The sequence below is a fragment of the Rhagoletis pomonella genome, unplaced genomic scaffold (genome assembly GCF_013731165.1).
Source record: "Rhagoletis pomonella isolate Grant_MI unplaced genomic scaffold, Rhpom_1.0 Rhpom_scaffold_00022, whole genome shotgun sequence".
NCBI lineage: Eukaryota > Metazoa > Arthropoda > Insecta > Diptera > Tephritidae > Rhagoletis > Rhagoletis pomonella.
In genome coordinates, this window is record NW_023458576.1 from 585,778 (window position 1) to 604,994 (window position 19,217).

At 39.6% G+C, this 19,217-nt stretch overlaps 1 protein-coding gene across 1 annotated transcript; it reads left to right on the forward strand.

Annotated features, from left to right (window-relative positions):
* Positions 1–1,197: 1,197 nt before the first annotated feature.
* LOC118749612 lies at positions 1,198–2,322 on the forward strand. The gene is made up of 2 exons (XM_036484416.1): positions 1,198–2,196; positions 2,271–2,322. The coding sequence occupies exons 1-2, from the start codon at positions 1,198–1,200 to the stop codon at positions 2,277–2,279; spliced, it is 1,008 nt and encodes a 335-aa protein (XP_036340309.1). The 3' UTR covers positions 2,280–2,322.
* The last annotated feature ends 16,895 nt before the right edge of the window (positions 2,323–19,217 follow it).

The window sequence follows — 19,217 nt, forward strand, 5'->3', positions numbered from 1 at the left end:
TAAACGGTATTTTTCTAGGAGGATCTATTACGGGTTCTACCTCCGGATTAATTTTTTAAAGACATTCATCTTTTGGCAGACCTAGACCTTCGAACACACTTGCATATTTTTCAAACTTTTTATTAACAGCATTAATTACGTTAACCTGTTTCACTATATTCATAGCAATGGCGCTTTGTAAGCCGATAATATTATTACATTTCATGTTTAATATATACAAAACAGTGGAATATTCTTCATGTTTGAAAACTAATGTCAACTGACACATACCTAGAGTTGGCAGTTTTTCGCCACTAAATGTTGGTATTTTGTTTGTTACATTCTGTTTTAAATTGTTTAAGTTTGTAGTACATCTAATGTAACGCCTCACGAGTGGCAACCCCGATTTGGGTGGCAACCCCGGTCTCCTCGAAATGGTGGTGGTCGAAAAATGACAGTTCAACTGTTTCCGGTGTAATTTGATTATTATTTCGATTGGTGCGATTCTGTCCACATGTGACAGAAGTTAATCTAAAAATAAATTCATCATCCGAGTTGGATTATAAATTCAGGTGTGAGGCTTAAGGTGTGTATGCATTGTTCAACTTTGCGTTCAACATTTGCGTTCAACTCAGCGCAGGGTTGCACGAAAAAAAAGTTGAATGGCTAAAAATATCAAAATATGAAAAAATATCAAAATATTCGCCATAAAAAGGTGTTTGCATTGTTCAACTTTGCATTCAACTTTTGGTTGAATGGCCTTTCAACTAATCGCTTTCAATAAAGTTGGTCGCCAGCCAACATTTAGCCATTCAACTTTTTTTTCGTGCAACCCTGCGTTGAGTTGAACGCAATTGTTGAACGCAAAGTTGAATAATGCAAACACTGCTTTATACTCCACGTGACCAGCGAAATCGACAATACCTGTTATATTCGCGGGAAAGCCAGATTATGGCTGCACTTGCAGATGCAGGAGTGGCTTTTGATAATGAAGCCACTTTGGTGCAACTCCGTGTGCTCTACGAAAGGGCACAACGCGGCAGCCTACCTCAGCAGCAACGCCCTGATGCTTTACAGCAGGCAGATGCACCACAGCAGCCAGATGCACCACAGCAGCCAGATGCTCCACAGCAGCCAGCAGTACCACAGCAGCGCCCGCAAATTTTTCAGCATCCAGACGTGCAACAACAAGGGGATGCGATTTAGGCACCAACAACTATGCGCTGCCAGCTTCTGGAGCAACCGCCTCCAGTGGGGTCGGAGCGCTCGTCGCCGTCTACGGTCCGTCAGCGTTTATCTGAAGCTGAGGAAGAAGAAGAGCTACTAAACCGACAGCTAGCCATTGCCCGCAAAAGGCGAGAGCTGCAAATATTGCAACAGGAGCTGGGCGTCAATGAGAAACATTTAGACCTGGCCATTCTGGATGCTATGATCGTCAAGTTCGATGGCTCGGAGCTACAAGACGTACGCAAGTGGACCGGTGACCTAGAGAACGTCTTCGAAGCGTACAATTATGCTGAACGCGACAAGCTAGTGGCAGCCCGCCACTTGATGACTGGGCAAGCGAAGCGTTTTGCATCCATCATAACGGTGCGAACGTATGGGGAGCTTAAAGCGGCATTATTGCAGGAGTTCGAAAGGGCATTTTCTATGCAGGATGTGTTTGCGCAATTGAAAGCACGCACGATGAAGGTAAACGAAACGCCCCGACAATACATTATCGAGATGCAGCTTATCGCTAGTCGCTCCAACATTCCAGAACTGGAATTAATCGATATAATAATCGATGGTCTCCAGGACAAGTCATCGCAGGTATCGATGCTTTACAGTGCCACCACTTTAGCCGAATTGAAGTTACTCATGGAACGATATGAGAAAAAGAAGCGAATCAAAACTCAGTTCGCTAATACAGCCACTGGCGGAAAACAAAAGGAAGGAGCAGCAGTTGGTAGCACCCAGGGCGGTGCAATTAAACAAGAAAATGTCCGCTGTTTTAATTGCTTCGCGTACGGGCATTTCCAAAGCGCCTGTACGGCACCCAGACGCCATCCAAATGCTTGCTTTGTGTGCAATGAAGTAGGGCACACCCGATTCGATTGCCCGAAAAAGAAGACCAGAGGAGTAGCGGCGGCCGTGACAGCAGTAGAAGCAGCAGACGAAAATCTGGAAGATCGTCTAGTACGTAGAGTAGTGGAGCAACTTACTGCAAAAAATTGGGTGAGTGTTGCCTTTTATTTACAGGATAAGTGCACTGAACCAACCTATTGTTATGTTCTCTTTGATACCGGCAGTCCGGTTAGCTTTGTGCGGAAGTCCTGTGTGCCTTCTGGCTTTATTAATAAACAACAATCAACTATATACAGAGGCGTTGGAAATAAACGATTATTTACGTACGGAACGATTACGTGTAAAGTTTTATTTCGGGGAAGTGAAGTTAAACATAAGTTTTTAATTTTACCCGATGACCAAGCAATAGTACCTTGGTTATTCGGACGAGAAATTTTGGGCCGAATGGGCATTAATTTATTTAAAATTATTAATGTAAAGTATGACAAAAATGAATTACTTGATTTGCGCAATAAAATAGCAACGAATAAATATGTTAATGACATTTTCAGTGCACTTAACTTGTTTAAAATTTCAAAAGAATCGGATACAAATTTTGTAAGAGCTGTACCGAGCGAGGGAAATCGGCTTGATGAAAGTGGGGAAAAGCTGGCGGTGGTTGAGACCAACGAGATGACAGAGGAGGAGTTAGACAGTGGGGGCGGGAAGAACGTTCCATTGAGACCATACGATATAAGTGATCAGTTGACAAGAGCAGATGCTGACGCAGTAGAAAGGGTAATTCTTAAACATTATACAGAAGTAGTGGAAGGTAAAATGCTGAAAAGTTACTTTATGAAGATTTCGGTGAAAAGTGACACTCCTGTGTATAGCGTTCCACGGAGACTGTCATTTAAAGAGAAAAAGGAAGTGCAAGAAATAATTGACAGTTTATTATTGCAAGGGATTATAAGACCCAGTGAGTCCCCGTATGCGTCGCCGATAGTTCTAGTTAGGAAAAGGGATGGGAAGTTACGGATGTGTGTAGACTATAGAGAGCTAAATAAAATAACTATTAAAGATCGGTTCCCGTTACCCTTAATTGAAGACTGCCTAACGTACCTGGCAGGGAAAAGTTATTTTAGTACGTTGGACTTACGAAATGGGTACCATCAGATTCCGATGCAAGTAAACTCAATACCGTTGACAGCTTTTGTGACACCGATGGGGCAATATGAGTACAATTTTGTGCCATTTGGGCTGACTAACGCCCCGGCTGTCTTCCAAAGACTGGTGAACCAAGTTCTGAAGCCATTGATTAGCCGTGGGGAAGTGATGGTCTACTTAGATGACATTCTAGTGGCCACAGGCACCATTAAGGAGCATAGTGAAGTGTTAGGGCGAGTGTTACGGTTACTTGCGGAGGCAGGATTGAAACAGAACTTTGATAAATGCAAATTTGCGTATCAAGAGTTGGAGTATTTAGGTTATAGGATCAGTTGTAAAGGAATCCGCCCCAGCAAAAGACAGGTAGAGGCCATCAAAACATATAGTGAACCACAGACGGCCAAACAAGTACAACGGTGCCTTGGGTTATTTTCCTATTTTAGGGGATTCGTACCAAATTTTTCACGAATAGCTAAACCACTTAGTCGATTGCTGGGTAAAAATGTCCGATTCGAGCGGACAGCCCAGTGCAAGGACGCTTTTCAGACTCTAAAGAACCGACTGGCGGAGTCGCCCGTTCTGAGTATATTTGACCCGAATCGTGAGACTGAGCTACACACAGACGCCAGTGCGCATGGATATGGGGCCGTCTTGCTGCAGAAGCAGTCGGACCATAAGTTCCATCCAATAGCATATTTTTCAAGAAGCACCACAGATGCCGAAACGCGTTACCATAGCTTCGAACTGGAAACGTCGGCAATAGTTAGGGCTCTGGAGCGATTTAGAGTATTTGTCCATGGAATCCCGTTCACCATTGTGACAGACTGCAATTCATTGGTATTGGCTCTGAGCAAGAAACAGATTAATCCACGGATTGCTCGGTGGTCCCTAGCCTTGGCAGAATTTGATTTCAAGATTAAACATCGGTCAGGAGAGCAGATGGCACATGTGGACGCACTAAGCAGGTCAACATGTGTAGGCACAGTGGAGGAAAGTGAAGTAGACGTTAACATTCAGATAGCTCAGATGAGAGACCCGGAAATTAAAGAGTTGGAAAAGAAGTTGGAAGTGGCTGAGGTGTCTGGATTTGACATGGAGAACAGACTGGTGTTCCATGTGATGTGGAGGATGGTAGGCGGCAACTCTACGTACCTAGGGAGATAGAAAATAATGTGATTCGATTAGTACACGAGACGTATGGTCATTTAGCGGTGGATAAATGCGTCGACCAGATAAAGAAACACTATTGGTTTCCGGGGTTAAGAAAAAAGGTTAAGAGTTTCCTAGCTAATTGTTTGAAGTGTATTTATTATTCAGGCCAGGCTAGAAGCAATGAAAGGTGTTTGTATAGTATTCGAAAGAAGCCCGAACCATGGGATACTCTACACATCGATCATTTTGGTCCTCTGGAAACGGTGAGGTCTAAGCGCCGGCATGTTCTGGTGGTCGTAGATTCATTTACCAAGTTCGTTAAATTATACGGTGTAAACACTAGTACAAAATAGACCGTATGTGCGTTGCGCAAGTACTTTACCGATTACAGCCGGCCCCGAAGAATTATCAGTGATAGAGGGTCTTGTTTCACGTCTGTTGAGTTTAGGGAGTTTTGTAGGCAGCATCATATAGAACTCGTTTTGAACGCTGTAGCGTCTCCGCAGTCAAATGGGCAGGTCGAGCGGGTGAATAGGGTCTTGAAGAGTATGTTGGTCAAACTCACTGATCCTATTGATCATACAGATTGGAAAAAGAGACTTGTCGACTTCGAATTTGCTATAAACAACACGGTCCACAGTAGCACCAAACAGACTCCCTGTAAATTATTGTTCGGTGTGGAGCAACGGGGACACGTGGTTGACGAGCTAACCGAGTATCTGCAAGAAAAGTATGTTAGTGAAACCGTAGATCTGAAAAGGACCAGGGAGCAGGCGGACGAAGCTATTCAAACGTCACAGCAAAGAAACGAACGATACTCCGACCGCACTCACAAACCGGCCCAACAATTTGAGGTTGGCGAGTTTGTCGTGATCAAGAATGTAGACACTACAGTGGGTAAAAATAAGAAGCTTATTCCCAAATATAAAGGACCTTACGTCATCCAGAGACAATTAGGGCACGACCGTTACGTTGTAACCGACATAGAAAATTGCCAGAACACACAGATTCCTTACAGCAGTATCCTTGACTCGAGCAGACTCCGACGCTGGGTGCAGTTCAGCCCGAGTGGCGATGATCCGAGACAGGAAGGCAACAACTCTTTAAGCCCAGACGATGAAGTAACTAATTATTCATGTAATGATGACGAGTGTACCGACTATGAGTATTTGGAAGAGACCGAGAAGCCCCACTAGAGGCAATCGTGGGCGATTGTTTTGTCAGGTTAAGGCCGAATTGTAGTACATCTAATGTAACGCCTCACGAGTGGCAACCCCGATTTGGGTGGCACCCCGGTCTCCTCGAAATGGTGGTGGTCGAAAAATGACAGTTCAACTGTTTCCGGTGTAATTTGATTATTATTTCGATTGGTGCGATTCTGTCCACATGTGACAGAAGTTAATCTAAAAATAAATTCATCATCCGAGTCGGATTATAAGTTCAATGATTTATAACATGATAAAAACATAGCAAGGTAGAACCGTTCTCTCAATTTTCCGGCCATGATTTTTTTTTGAAGTTTGCCAACATTTTAAAATCATATAAAAGTGAAAATAAAAAATTGAAATTGTTCGAAATTGTTGTTGCTTGAGATTGAAAATGAAAATGTGTGTGTGAGTTTGTGAGTAAATTTAAAAATTAAATTGTTTGGAAACGTCAAGAATTTTAAAAGTTACTCTCAGCGGTTCTACCTTACTATATTTTTATCATGATTTATACGTACTTAAAGACATTATATTTGCTTGCGCTCCTGTGTCGACTTGGCAAACCACATTCTTCCTGCCAATTTTAACATTGATGTTCCACTCCTTATTTGTTGAGCAAGACTGGGAGCTTTTCACCACACCCACAAAGATATCGTCGCTTTCGCCTTCACTTTCGCCTTCATTTGCTTCCAATGTCCTTATATATTTGTTTTGTTGTTTAGTAAAACAAAATTTCGCAAAATGATTTGGTTTACCGCAAGCATGGCACGTTACTCCGAAAGCTGGGCATTTGTTTTTGTGTAGATGTCCACACTTTTTGGATTTTATTGTTGTTTGACCTTGACCTTGACTTTCACTTGACTGATTAAAATGCTTACAGTACATGTTATTCTGACGTGTTAACGCTGCAACGGTGCTTATGTCGTGCTCGTCCGAATGTTCTATTATATTTTTTGAGCTGTTGCTAACTCGATGCTTTTTGCAATATCTAGCGCCCTTTCTAAGCGTACATCCCCTTCGCTCAAAAGCCTCTCTCTCTCTTTAATTTTCGAAAATTTCTGTGACAGACCACATATGAATATGTCGCGCACAAGGTCTTCACGTAGATTGCCAAATTCACATGTGGAACTCAAATTGTTTAACACAGCCACATATTCATTTATCGACTCACCTAAATGTTGAATTCGAGTGAAAAATTTATGGCGCTCCATAGCTTTGTTGGCTTTGGGTACAAAGTATTCCTCGAATTTCTTCAGCAGCAATTTATAGGTGACTTCGTCGACATCTACGTTGAAGGAATTGAAGATTTGTAGCGACTCAGGTCCTAGATGATGGATTAACAATGCGACTTTACGAGAATCAGGCTGGTCCTCCAAATTTGAAGCACGTAGAAAGAAGATTTTAAATTGTGTGCTCCAATTTTTCCACTCGGCTGCCAAATTACGGGCTCGCAAATTTATCGGTTCTATTGTAGTAGCAAATTCATAATTTGCTTTTGAACCTGAGGCGCGTTTTTAGGTTCATCATCCGGCATTTTGTGATTTGTATGTAAATGTTTGTGACTTTTTAAATTACTTTCTTTAGTTTGAATAGCGCAGCTACCTGACACCATATTGTAATAATGGGAGACGATGGTTGTGTATTCAACAAGTGGACTCGTTTGTTTTATTTTTCATGAGATACATGACTTAACTAGGGTTGCTTAGTCTAGTTACTCATTCGCAGTATGAGTTGTATCTAAATAGTAGTAATAGCATTTATGTTATATAGTAGTAGATAGTAGTAGATTTAAGTTACATGTAAATATAAGTATTTAAGGGTTTATTTTACAAATATTAATATACAACAAGTATATATATGTACATACATACAAGTAAAATATAAATAAATTTAAGTAACACATACATAAAAAGCTAAGTTAAAAGCATTGCAATTGCATCATCCGCGTCTTTGATAATCATCTTTACGCTACCACGACAAAATCACATATGAGCCGCTCACCGTCTGTGGCAAACGACAGCGAGCATGTTGGCGCACATGTGCGCGCAGATGTTCGTCGTGTGCAGCCAGTTTTAACTAGAGCTGGAAAACTATCGATGGTCGTGGCCATATGGGGATAGTGGATAGTCACAACCATCGATAGTATCGGTACTATCGAAAATGTCGACACTATCGATAGTACTATCGATAGTTTTGATTAAAACAGTCCAAAAATTAAACATAACAACTTTTATTGAAAATGAGATTAGGTGTCTAATATACAGTGCATTTAAAACTGTTCGCTAACTGATATTTACCAGCTGATTGGTTCACTGATTAATACATCGTTTTCAAAACCGTTTTTGCTTTTTTGCTTCTAAAACCTACAAATAAATATAATTTTAAACATGTCGTGTATTTACACCAATTGCCACGTTAAAAGCGACTCCTATGTGCCATGCTGGCTCTGCGATGGGATTGCCCATATAAAATGTGCTGGTTTGAGCGGTAGAGTATTAGACGCTATTAACGAGGGTAAGGGTCTTCGTTGGTCTTGTCAAAAATGTAGATCAACCGAAGTTGATTTATTTAAATTCTTCAGGCAGTCCAGAAATGGTTTTTCTGAGATCGGGAAGGATCTGTCGGCGCTTGTTGAGAAATTTAAGTATTACGAAAAAATTTTTAGATCTTTCACTTGTCTCGACGACCCTCCACACTCTGAAGATAGCCGTGAAAATAAAGGTGGGCATGTTATTAGTCCACCTAAAAAGACAGCCACGGATTCTAGTAAAAAAAATCCTCCATCCCAGTCCTTAGAACTTATTAATTTATCTTCTCCATGCCCTCAGGCTTTGGAGCCTCCGATTTCTAAAGCCATATCCACTAGGTCTACTTCAAAAAATAGTCAAACCGTTGATTTAACAGTATTGCCATCAACATCTCAAGCTCCACTGTCTAACTTAGTTCCTCCGAATAATTCGGAGCCCCGCACATCAGACATCATTACCAAAAAGCTGGTTGTAATTCCTCCGAGAAGATCAATCTTTGTCTCTAGATTTGCTAAAGATACTTCTTCGGATGATATAAAGTCATACATATCGACTAAAATTAGAACTAAAGATGTATTTATTCGTAAATTTAATTTTAAATACGATCGCGATATTTCATCTTTTAAAATTGATGTAGCTTACGAAGATTTTGATTCACTACTAAATAGTTCATTTTGGCCGACCGGGGCGTTTGTTCGCGAGTTTGAGTATAAACCTAATAAAAGTAATAATAACGTAGCTAAAATTTCTAATCTTAATTCTGATTCAAAAAACTAACTCGCAAGTCTAATTTAAGTATTTACTATCAAAACGTTAGAGGTTTGAATACCAAATTAACTGACTTATATTTAAAAGGTTTTGACTTCAATTATAATATTATTTCCTTGACCGAAACATGGCTCAAACCTCATATTTTTAATTCCGAAATTCTTCCAAATGAATATCGAATATACAGGAGTGACCGCGTGTGCAGAATCGGCGGTGGTGTTCTTTTTGCGGTGCATTCATCGATACCATCCGAGGAAGTTAGTCTCCCTGTCATTGAATATACCGAATTTAAATGTATACGTGTACAGGCTGGAAAGACTTATATTTATTTAGCTCTTTGCTACATCCCTCCTAATTCTGCCGTATCGGTATATATGCAGCTAGTTTCTTTACTTGAGACCGTAAATGCAATGCTTACGGCATCCGATTCTATGATTGTTTTGGGCGATTTAAATCTACCACATATTTCATGGAACATTATTGACTCCGATGTTGTACCAGTTTCATCTAGAGATAGTTACAATGTATTTCTGGAGGAAATGGCTGAACTATGCCTCAAACAAATAAATATATGTCCAAATAAGTTTGGAAAGGTCTTGGATCTCGTTTACGTTGATGATGTTCCGAAGGCCTCTATTAATCGGTGTGATCCCCTAGTTTTGCCGGAAGATGCATACCATCCTGCTCTTGAGTTAAGCTACGAAATCATAAATGAAATACATAATAATAAGTCAAGTTCAAGTACTAGATATGTTTTTGCGAAAGCAAATTTCAGGAAAATTAACAAAGAACTTTCAAAGGTATCTTGGCCAATATATAGAGATGACGTGGAGCGTAGCGTTGAGCACTTTAATGATACTGTTTTCAATTTGTTTCGAAAGTATGTGCCAATACGTAATATTGTTCATGAAGAACCAATACAATTATGGTTCACTAAAGAGCTTAAAAAATTGAAAAATAAAAAGTCGCACTCTTTTAAACTGTATAAAAGAACGGGCTTACACAGTGATTACCTAAGGTACTCAGTTTTGCGGCATAGCTACTTTGCATTAAATAAGAAATGTTATAATTCATATTTATGTAAAATTAAGAAGAATTTAATTAACAATCCTAAATCATTTTATGGTTTCGTAAATTCAAAGCGTAAGGCACATGGTTTTCCGTCCGCTATGCATTATCGCAACACTGTATCTAGCGACAGCCAACTCATTGCCAACATGTTTGCTCGGTTCTTTAGGTCCAATTATTCTGTAGACTTCCCTATAAGTGGAGACTATCCGTACGAGCTTTGTCCAATCAACTCTGCTTATATTCCAGTAATATCTTCCGATGAAGTTTTACACTCTTTAAAAACCTTAAAAGCGTCATTTAGGCCTGGACCTGATCATATTCCGACCTGTTTTCTTAAAAACTGCGCTGAGAACATCTGCGAGCCTTTAACAACTCTATTCAATTTGTCACTTAAACATGGCGTTTTTCCGTCAGCCTGGAAGGAGTCTTTCATAATACCACTTCACAAAAACGGCAGCAGGTCGTCTATAGAAAACTATCGAGGCATAGCGAAACTCTCCGCTATCCCCAAATTATTCGAAGCAATTATTGTTAACCAGCTGACATATTCTATATCTTCTTCAATTACACAATCTCAACACGGGTTTTCTAAAGGAAAATCTACTATTACTAATTTATTGGAGTTTACAACTCATGTCTCAAACGGTTTTAGAGAAAATGCTCATACCGACGTAATTTACACCGATTTCAGTAAAGCTTTTGACAAAGTATGTCACTCGTTACTCATCCGTAAACTCGACCTAATCGGCCTTCAGCCTTCAATGGATCTCATCTTACCTCTCTGATAGAACACAAAGAGTTATTGTTAATAATTGTTCTTCCAACATCATTAAAGTTTCTTCAGGAGTTCCTCAGGGAAGCCACCTTGGTCCGATTCTGTTCCTGATATTCATTAATGATATTTCTTCTATAATAAAACATTCAAAAATTTTAATGTATGCCGATGATGTGAAACTTTTTAAAACTTTGTCCTCTATCGAAGAAAGGTCTTTGTTACAAGCGGATCTGAACAACGTGGTTAGTTGGTGTAATACAAACTATATGCCACTAAACCTTCAAAAATGTAAAGTTATGTGTTTCTCTCGGAGGGCTGTTCAACCAGCTGTTTATTCAATATCAAATTATAATCTGGAGCAGGTATCCAATTTTGTCGATCTTGGTATCACAATGGATTCCAAACTCAATTTCAACCATCATATTAATGTTACAGTCAATAAAGCCAAAGGCGTTTTTGCATTTGTAAGGCGATGGTCAAAAGAGTTCAAAGATCCTTATGTTACAAAAGCTCTTTTTACCAGTTTAGTTAGACCTATACTAGAATACGGATCTATTGTTTGGAATCCCCGCTACCAAGTTCATTCAGAAAGGATTGAATCAATTCAAAAACAATTCTTGCTTTTTGCATTGCGTAATTTTAACTGGGATTCAGATTACAATCTCCCCCCTTACACAAGTCGTCTAAAGCTCATAAATTTGCCTACACTCGCAAGTCGTAGAGAAATGCTGGGTATAATATTTATCGTAAAATTAATGACAGGCTTGATTAATAGCCCGGCCCTTCTGGCTGAGGTAAATTTTAATGTTCCTTCTCGAGTGTCAAGACACTTTCGACCTCTATTTTAAAGCCATGCAAAACTAATTTTGAACTAAACGAATCATTCCGTGGTTTATGTCAAGATTTTAACTGTCATTCCAGCACGTTTGACGTATCGGACTCGATTTTTACTATAAAGAAAACTATTATTTCCACTCTCAATAATTAACAAACTCCTGTTTCCACTACTCGGCACGAAAACACTAAAAAAAAAAACAAAAAAAAAAAAGTTTCCGTACGTCATGCGGACTGCGCCCCTCGTGTCGGTTGGGCGGGAATGGAGGGTAAAAAGCCGTTGGGATTAATTAATTAATTAAAAAATTGCTAAAATATAACATTTTTTTTTAAGGAACAAAAGTTTATCAACGATTTTAGCTTCAAGTAGCATCTGCGCTCTGAAAAATGTATGTTACTGAATAATGTATGTACGAGTGAAAACCATCAATGGTTTCGATAGTCAAAAACCATCGATACTATCGATAGTGCCATCGATAGCTTTCCAGCTCTAGTCTTAACATATGTCACATTTCTGTTTTAACTTTGTCCCGTTTTGTCATGTGGGCAACTTACTGTTTTAACATATTACTTTCAAAATGGCATCAAGCAAATCAGGTGGATCTTTACCTAATGTAAATGGAGCGATAAAATGACAACTGAGTTGTCAAACTACAAAATGACAGCTGGGTAAGAAATTCTGCAAGACATATATGGTTTAACAATGGAAATTTTGCGGTCTCCACCTCATATATCTGTCTTAATACAGCTTTTTTAACAGAATCTGTAGAAGGTGGAGACGTGGGGTTACACGCGAAAGGCGAAGCTAGCGTGAGTCTGTCTTCCGAAGATCACAAAATGGGGATTCATCTAAAGCAGTCATGCGCAGCGAAGGGCACTGGCAAATGAAATTCTGCTAGCGCAGGGCACTTGCTTATGGAATTGTGCCAACGTTGGGCTTGACTGATCTAAAGTGATAAAGTGATAAATTGCTTTAGTTTATCAGTTTATCTGCAATTTTCATGATCGCACCTTCATAAATAAGTGCATAAAACTGTTATTATTTAACTTATGTGGCTAGTTACGTTTCGTTCTTACCTCGTCCATTGTGTTCATTTGGTTTTTATGTGTTCCTAGCAAAAGCCACCACCTGGCATCCTGTCGGGGTTGAATTTGAATGAAATTTATGCATTTTCCACCAAAATCTTTTGATAAAGTGATAAACTTTGGTTAAATAAAGTTTCATACAAAGTTTGACGGCTCATTTATCAAAATGATAAATTTATAAATGAATCAAGTTTATCAGCAGTTTATAACTTTTGATGAAGACCCCTAAAAAGTTCGAAATATATGGGGTGTTCACAGTTCGTTCTAAATAAGCTCTGTTCCAGTACTCCATGAACTTACAGGATTTTACACGAACTTGCAGGAAGTTGCAGGAAAAACGTTCCCGTACTCCGAAATCCTCCAAAATCCTGTAAATGAGAACGAATTTTGGAGAGTTGTGTAGAGAATGAAGTTGCAAGATTTTACCCGAACTTTTTCTTCTGGTAACATCATGAAAAGTGTCAAGCAATCACTGGTTAACGTTTTTACAGGAAAAATGGTTTTTTGTTCCCGTACTTTTTGTTGTTACTCACTTTTTACTCTCACTTCAGAGAGTAATTTTGCTGTTTGACAGTTTTACAGGATTTTTCACGAAAAGTATTGGATCAGAGCTATTGTGTCTCAAAATGTAGACATTTTCTAACCGTAAAATCTGTGGTGTTGTTGTTTCCCATACAAAATTGGAAAACGACATTGTCTATATTTTGTCAGACAGGCAATGCCAATCAGATTTCTTTAACTTATTAGGAACGTTTTCCGTATCAGCATTTGATTTGAGCACAAAGGTTGATGAAACCAAACAAATCAAGGAAAGGAAAAAAAAATTTTAGGACATATAAAAATGGACGCAAAGAAGAACACCAGTAAAGTTCTCCGACGATTTTGCGACGACTGCTAAAAAGGAGTGCTCACAGTTTGATGCTAAAAATATCCGAAAATGTAGACGTATATATTTTATTTATTTATTTAGTTAAGATAAAGTACGGTAAGACATGAAATCTTTTCAATGTACATATTTGACAATTTAATTACAAAAATTTACTTAAAATTACGATGGCTAGAATTTAGCTTTAAATTAACAATAACAGAAAAGTAATACATATACTAAAGAAGTAGGAAACAAGAGAAAGAGGAAACAAGAAAAGAAAGGATACTACACAAAGAGGTTTATAACTGCCGTTTTGAAGCATCTAGTCGATTTTATACATTTAATTGACACTGGTGAAGAATTCCACAGTCTGACAGCACTAACAAAGAAAAATCTAGAGGCTGTTAATGTTTTATATCTTGGAACAATGATATGTGTGCGAGATGACTGAACAAAGCTCAATTTTTGAAAAAAAAATAGCCAGGCTGACGGTATCTTATTATTTTAAATAAAAACAAAATATTGAGGACATTAAGGTAGTTCCCAAGACAATTATTTACATACAACGAAACTGATCAAACTTCAGTTTAAAACATGCAAATCTGGCAACATTGTTTAGAGCTAAATTTAATTTATTTTTAGATTCACAATTAAGATTACAATATACCACCTCAAAGTAAGAAATCTGAGGAACGATAAGAGCCTTTACAAGGTGTAAGTTTTACGTTACTCGGTAGACAGTAACATGTATACCATAGGTTTCTTAAAGTATATTATATCTTTGATAGTGTAATTAATGTGATCAACTCAAGTTAAAATTGAGTTTATTTTAAATCCAAGGTAAGTGACTACCTATTGAAATTTGATCTCTGTTCTGTCAAGCACAATTGGCGATAAACTACTTGGGTCAAAAAACTCGTGCGCTATAGGTAGTGCCTGAGTTTTAGCTGCGTTTAAACAAAGGCCATTCGTTTTGGCCCAGAATGATATTCTTAACAGGTCATCATTTAATCTAAACACTCAGGGCCGTTTACTCAATATGTGGTTAACACTAATCACCGTTTAAACATCATTATCGACGTGTTCGGCTCCATGCAAATAACATGGAGTCCAGACCAATAGACCAATAGGACGTGAGTAGTATCGTCAGCATACAGGTGTATACAAAGAACGTAGATAACAATAAGGGACAACTCGTTATAATTGGAGCAAAAGTGCGCAACAGGGACGTGCCTTCTCTTTTCATCCAATCAAAGAATGTACTATGGCAAAAGGGAAGGCATGCCCCTGTTGCTCACTTTCGCTACAGTTCTAACGAGTTGTCCCTTCTTGTTATCTACGTTCTTTGGTGTATAGAGGCATTTTGGCAAATAGTATCGGACCCAGAATTGATCCCTGTGGCACTACAGAGAAGATTGCACTGCGTTGCGAAAAGATATCTCCACATTGGACTGGTTGCAGCCTATTCGAAAGGTAGCTTTTCCTCAATTTAATTGATGTTGCATGAAAACCGAAGTAGTGTTTTAGTTTCAAGAGCAGAATATCATGGTTTACTGTATCGAAAGCTTGGGAAAAGTCTAGAAGTACTAATATGGTGAGTAGTTTACTATCAAAGGCAGGGCGAAAGTTGTCGATAACCTTTACTATGGCTGTTGAGCAACTGTGGTTAGATCTAAACCCAGATTGAAACTCACTCAAGAGGTTGTTTTCATTCAGATGAAACACTATTTGATTGGAAATACACTTTTCAAATACTTTTAATAGTGCCGGTAAAACACTGATACGCCTATAGTTGGAGGCGGAGTAATGAAGGTTACTTTTGGGAATTGGAACAACATTTGCCACTTTTGAGACCCAATTTGGAACGAACTGTGAACACCACTGTGAACATTGACCGCAGCTAGTAGAGGTGGGTAACTCAACTCAGAGTTGAGTTATTGAGTTGATTCCTATAAGTGAATCGGTAACTCAGACTCCCTGTCCAAAAAAAAAGTAACTCAGTAACTCAGTTGATGCCGTAGGGCTCACATGAATCAATTGAATCATAGTGGCTCATATTTGTCCATATAACTCTCTCGCTTCGCCACAGTGTTTAGCATGGCAAAGTCTTGCATTTTGTTTTTGCACGAGGCGAATTTATACAAAGTGGTGGCAAGAATACAACAACAACAACCACATGTATTTTGTATTGCGGGTGTTATGTCAAATCTCACAAATTCTTATAATTTCGTTTTTTTTTTAGTTTTTCTCGAAATATGTATGTATGTAAGATATATAAAGATGTGCATATCAAATCAATTGCCTTTCCAACCATATCCACATTTTGAAATTCGGTACAATAGGTTTCGAAATATAAGCTTTTGAAAATATTGAAAATTCCACCTTTACCCTCCCCCTAGCACCGCCCTATTAATTTGCACACAAAAAAAATTACACCTTTCAAATCAGTAGAAAGGAGCTGACCACGCCCACTTTAAAGTTTTGTTTTATCTCAACGGCCGCTTTACCGCATCTATGCCTCAAAACGAGTCTACGATACGAATGAGTGTAACATACAAAGAGTCAAATGAGTTAGTTGAATGAGCTGACTCCTTAAAGTGAGTTGGAGTCATTGAGTCAACTCCTATAAATTTGCTGAGTTACCCACCCTTAGTAGCTAGCAAATTTAACGCAAACTTATTATGCACAATAAAATAAAACTCATTAATTTAATTGTACCACTCTATCAAAAAGTACAGTTTATTTTACTTTGTTCTCGCTCCGGTTGCTGGTCAACGAATGAATTGTATGTACAGGCCAAGGCATATTCAATAAGGTGGTATCGGTACGCCAACAACAAAATGTACATGTATTTTGTTTTTGCTTTTGCGGCGAGGACTGTCAAAAATTTCATAGGAATGATGTGAAAGAGAACAAAAAACAAAAAACAATCAACTGCTCCAACCAGTCAACAGCAGCCATTTGACATATGAAGCCGTGAGGCGAAGGAAAATAAAAGGGTGCTGCTATCACCTGTTAAATACGCCTTGGTATAGGCATTCGCTCTCAAGGAGACGAAATATCAACAGCTGATCACTTGCACAGTTGCCACTGGTGATTAATTTGGCAATTTAATTTCTGCTTGGTACATTTTCCCCCGATTTGGCATTTTATACAATTGAATAGTTTTGGATAAGAAAAAACCCTTTAAAATTCAAATTAATTACATCGGAACGAATATGTTATTTTTCTCATAATTATTTGTGATATCACATGGTGATGCATTCAAAAACAAGAGTATCTCCTCCAAACACCCATCATTGATCCAAAAAAATTTAATAGATATAGCTACCGATGTAGCTTTAAAATTATAAAATTTTAATTTCAACAATCAACCTACCAAAACCGAAAACTTCAGCAAAAAACATTTAGCATGCTGCATTTAAATCTATTTTGGTATATTTAAAGGAAAATTTTGGTACAAACGTAAAATGTCATACGGCAACCATAGTCAGCACACACTAAAGTAAACAAACTGGAGATTAATGGCAAATTGACGAAAAATAAACCCAACAAACGTTGTGCTTATTAAATTTATTCACTTTTTCGTTGTGTACTAGCATTAATAATAAAATTTGCAATAAATAACTCAAAAAGGCATGTTTTCTTTGGTTTATTTACAAACATCTGTTTGTGATCAGCTGATTTTCTTACTTGCAAGATTTAGCTAGGAAAATATTTTCCAGCAGAAATTTGCATTTCACTTTCACATCTTGCTCTCTCAATTTCCCCTACTTTGCAAGTTTTTTGGGTACGAGAACGCAAAACCAGTAAAAGTTTTCTAAAACTTTAGATAGTTGGGCGTACGAGTACACTCCTTAAGTATTCAGAGACTTCAATTCATTTGTACATAAGTGAATAGAATAAATAGAAATTACAAGAAATAATCAGTCACAATAAACCATAGGATAAGTGCGCAGTGTGCGACACCATAGGGTAAGTGGGCGCCCCGCGACATCCCCACCCCCATGAATCAACCCGATTCACCAACATCTACATCCAGAACGGCCAGTTTTGACACTGCCCCACGCTTCACTCCAGTATTGGTTGCACATCAGCTTGTCGGATCTCGCCATCTCGGCCAGGGTATAATTCCTCTACCAAACCGTGACACCCGTCCCTTCCCGGTACGTGGGGGTCACAAAGAAATACCAAATCACCCTTTTTCAATGGCTTCGTTATTTAGCACCATTTTACGCGGCGAATGTCAGCAGGTACTCGGCTATCCAGCGTTTCCATAAATGGTCCCTGAGCTGGCGAGCGATGCCTCACTGTTGGCGTATGGCACATGTGTAGCCACCACATCATCTATACCGGGCGTATGCGCGGTATTGGCAGACCCCAACAAGAAGTCGTTTGGCGTCAACGGCTGTTATTGGTCTACGCTGATCGGCAGGTGTGTGAGCGGGCGGGAGTTTACCACGTTCCCCGCCTCGATTAAAAAACAGTCCAGTGTGTGCTCTTTTGGAGCGATCTCTTTGAGCGTTTGGCGCAGGACTCGCTTAACGCACTGGACCATGCGTTTCCATGCTCCTCCTTCGGCTGGGTTTTCGGCAATTCTCCTTGGATTCTCTCACAGTCGAAAACTTCGGCGAACCTCTTCGCTTCGTTGTTCACTCCTATGAAGTTTTTTCCGTTGTCAGACCTCAGTCGGTAGGTAAACCACGACGATTTACGAAGTTTCGAATGGCAATTATGCAGGGGTCGGTGCTGAGGTCGTGCGCTATCTTTAAGTGGACCGCTCATATGGAGAGGCACGTAAATAGGGCCACCCATATTTTTTCCGTGCTTCTTCGCACGGTCACGTTCAGCGGACCGAAGTAGTCCAGGCCAGTATAAGTAAATGGCCTTACGACCGTGGCGTGACACGGTCTACTGGAAGAGTACGCATCATTGGCGGTATCAGGACTGTTTTGCGTAGGCTGTACACTTGTCAGTTGGCGATGATAATAAGAAGAAGACTTCTCAAGCGCGGTATCCAGTAAATTCGTCGAATTGCACAAATAGTAGCTTCTGTGTTCTGATGGGCCATAAGCCCGTGATGGTGCGCAGTCACTAGCTTCGAGCAGACGTGAGTTCATGGAAATATTATTGGGTGTCGTACGTTCATTGGGAGGTATGGGTAGAGTTGCAGTAATGGACTTTGACGGGAAATTTCTTGTCCGTGGCGTATTTTCTGGATTTCTGCACCGAAGGCTTCACCTTGCACGATTCGACACAGAAGACATTTTGGGGCTTCGAGGTCACTGACGGCCAGTCCGTATGGCTTGTATTAAATTTTACGCAATCACAACTTACGATGTTTAATGCGTATTGTGGTCGAAGCTCGTCATCGCCATCTTCGTGTTCAGTTTCATCCTCATGTAAAAATGACGGGCCAAATGTCCAACGAGCCGCTGGGCCAAACTTGATTTTGTGGTTGAAACGTGTAGCCTCGTCGGCGACATTTTCTGTGGTGGGTATCCATTTCCAGTTGGATACGTTCGTGATGGCTAAGATCTCAGCAACCCTGCGCTGGACAAGGGTTTATATCTGCGAAGCTTGCTTCGGAGGCACTTAATGACAGTCTTCGAGCCGCTCAATAAGGAGGTATCGTCGATCTTGGTGTCATGCTCTGCGCGTATAGTCTGCATCAGGCGTGATCCTAGGACGACTGCCTGCAACTCCAATCGCGGCACAGTAAGGGTCTTCAATGGTGC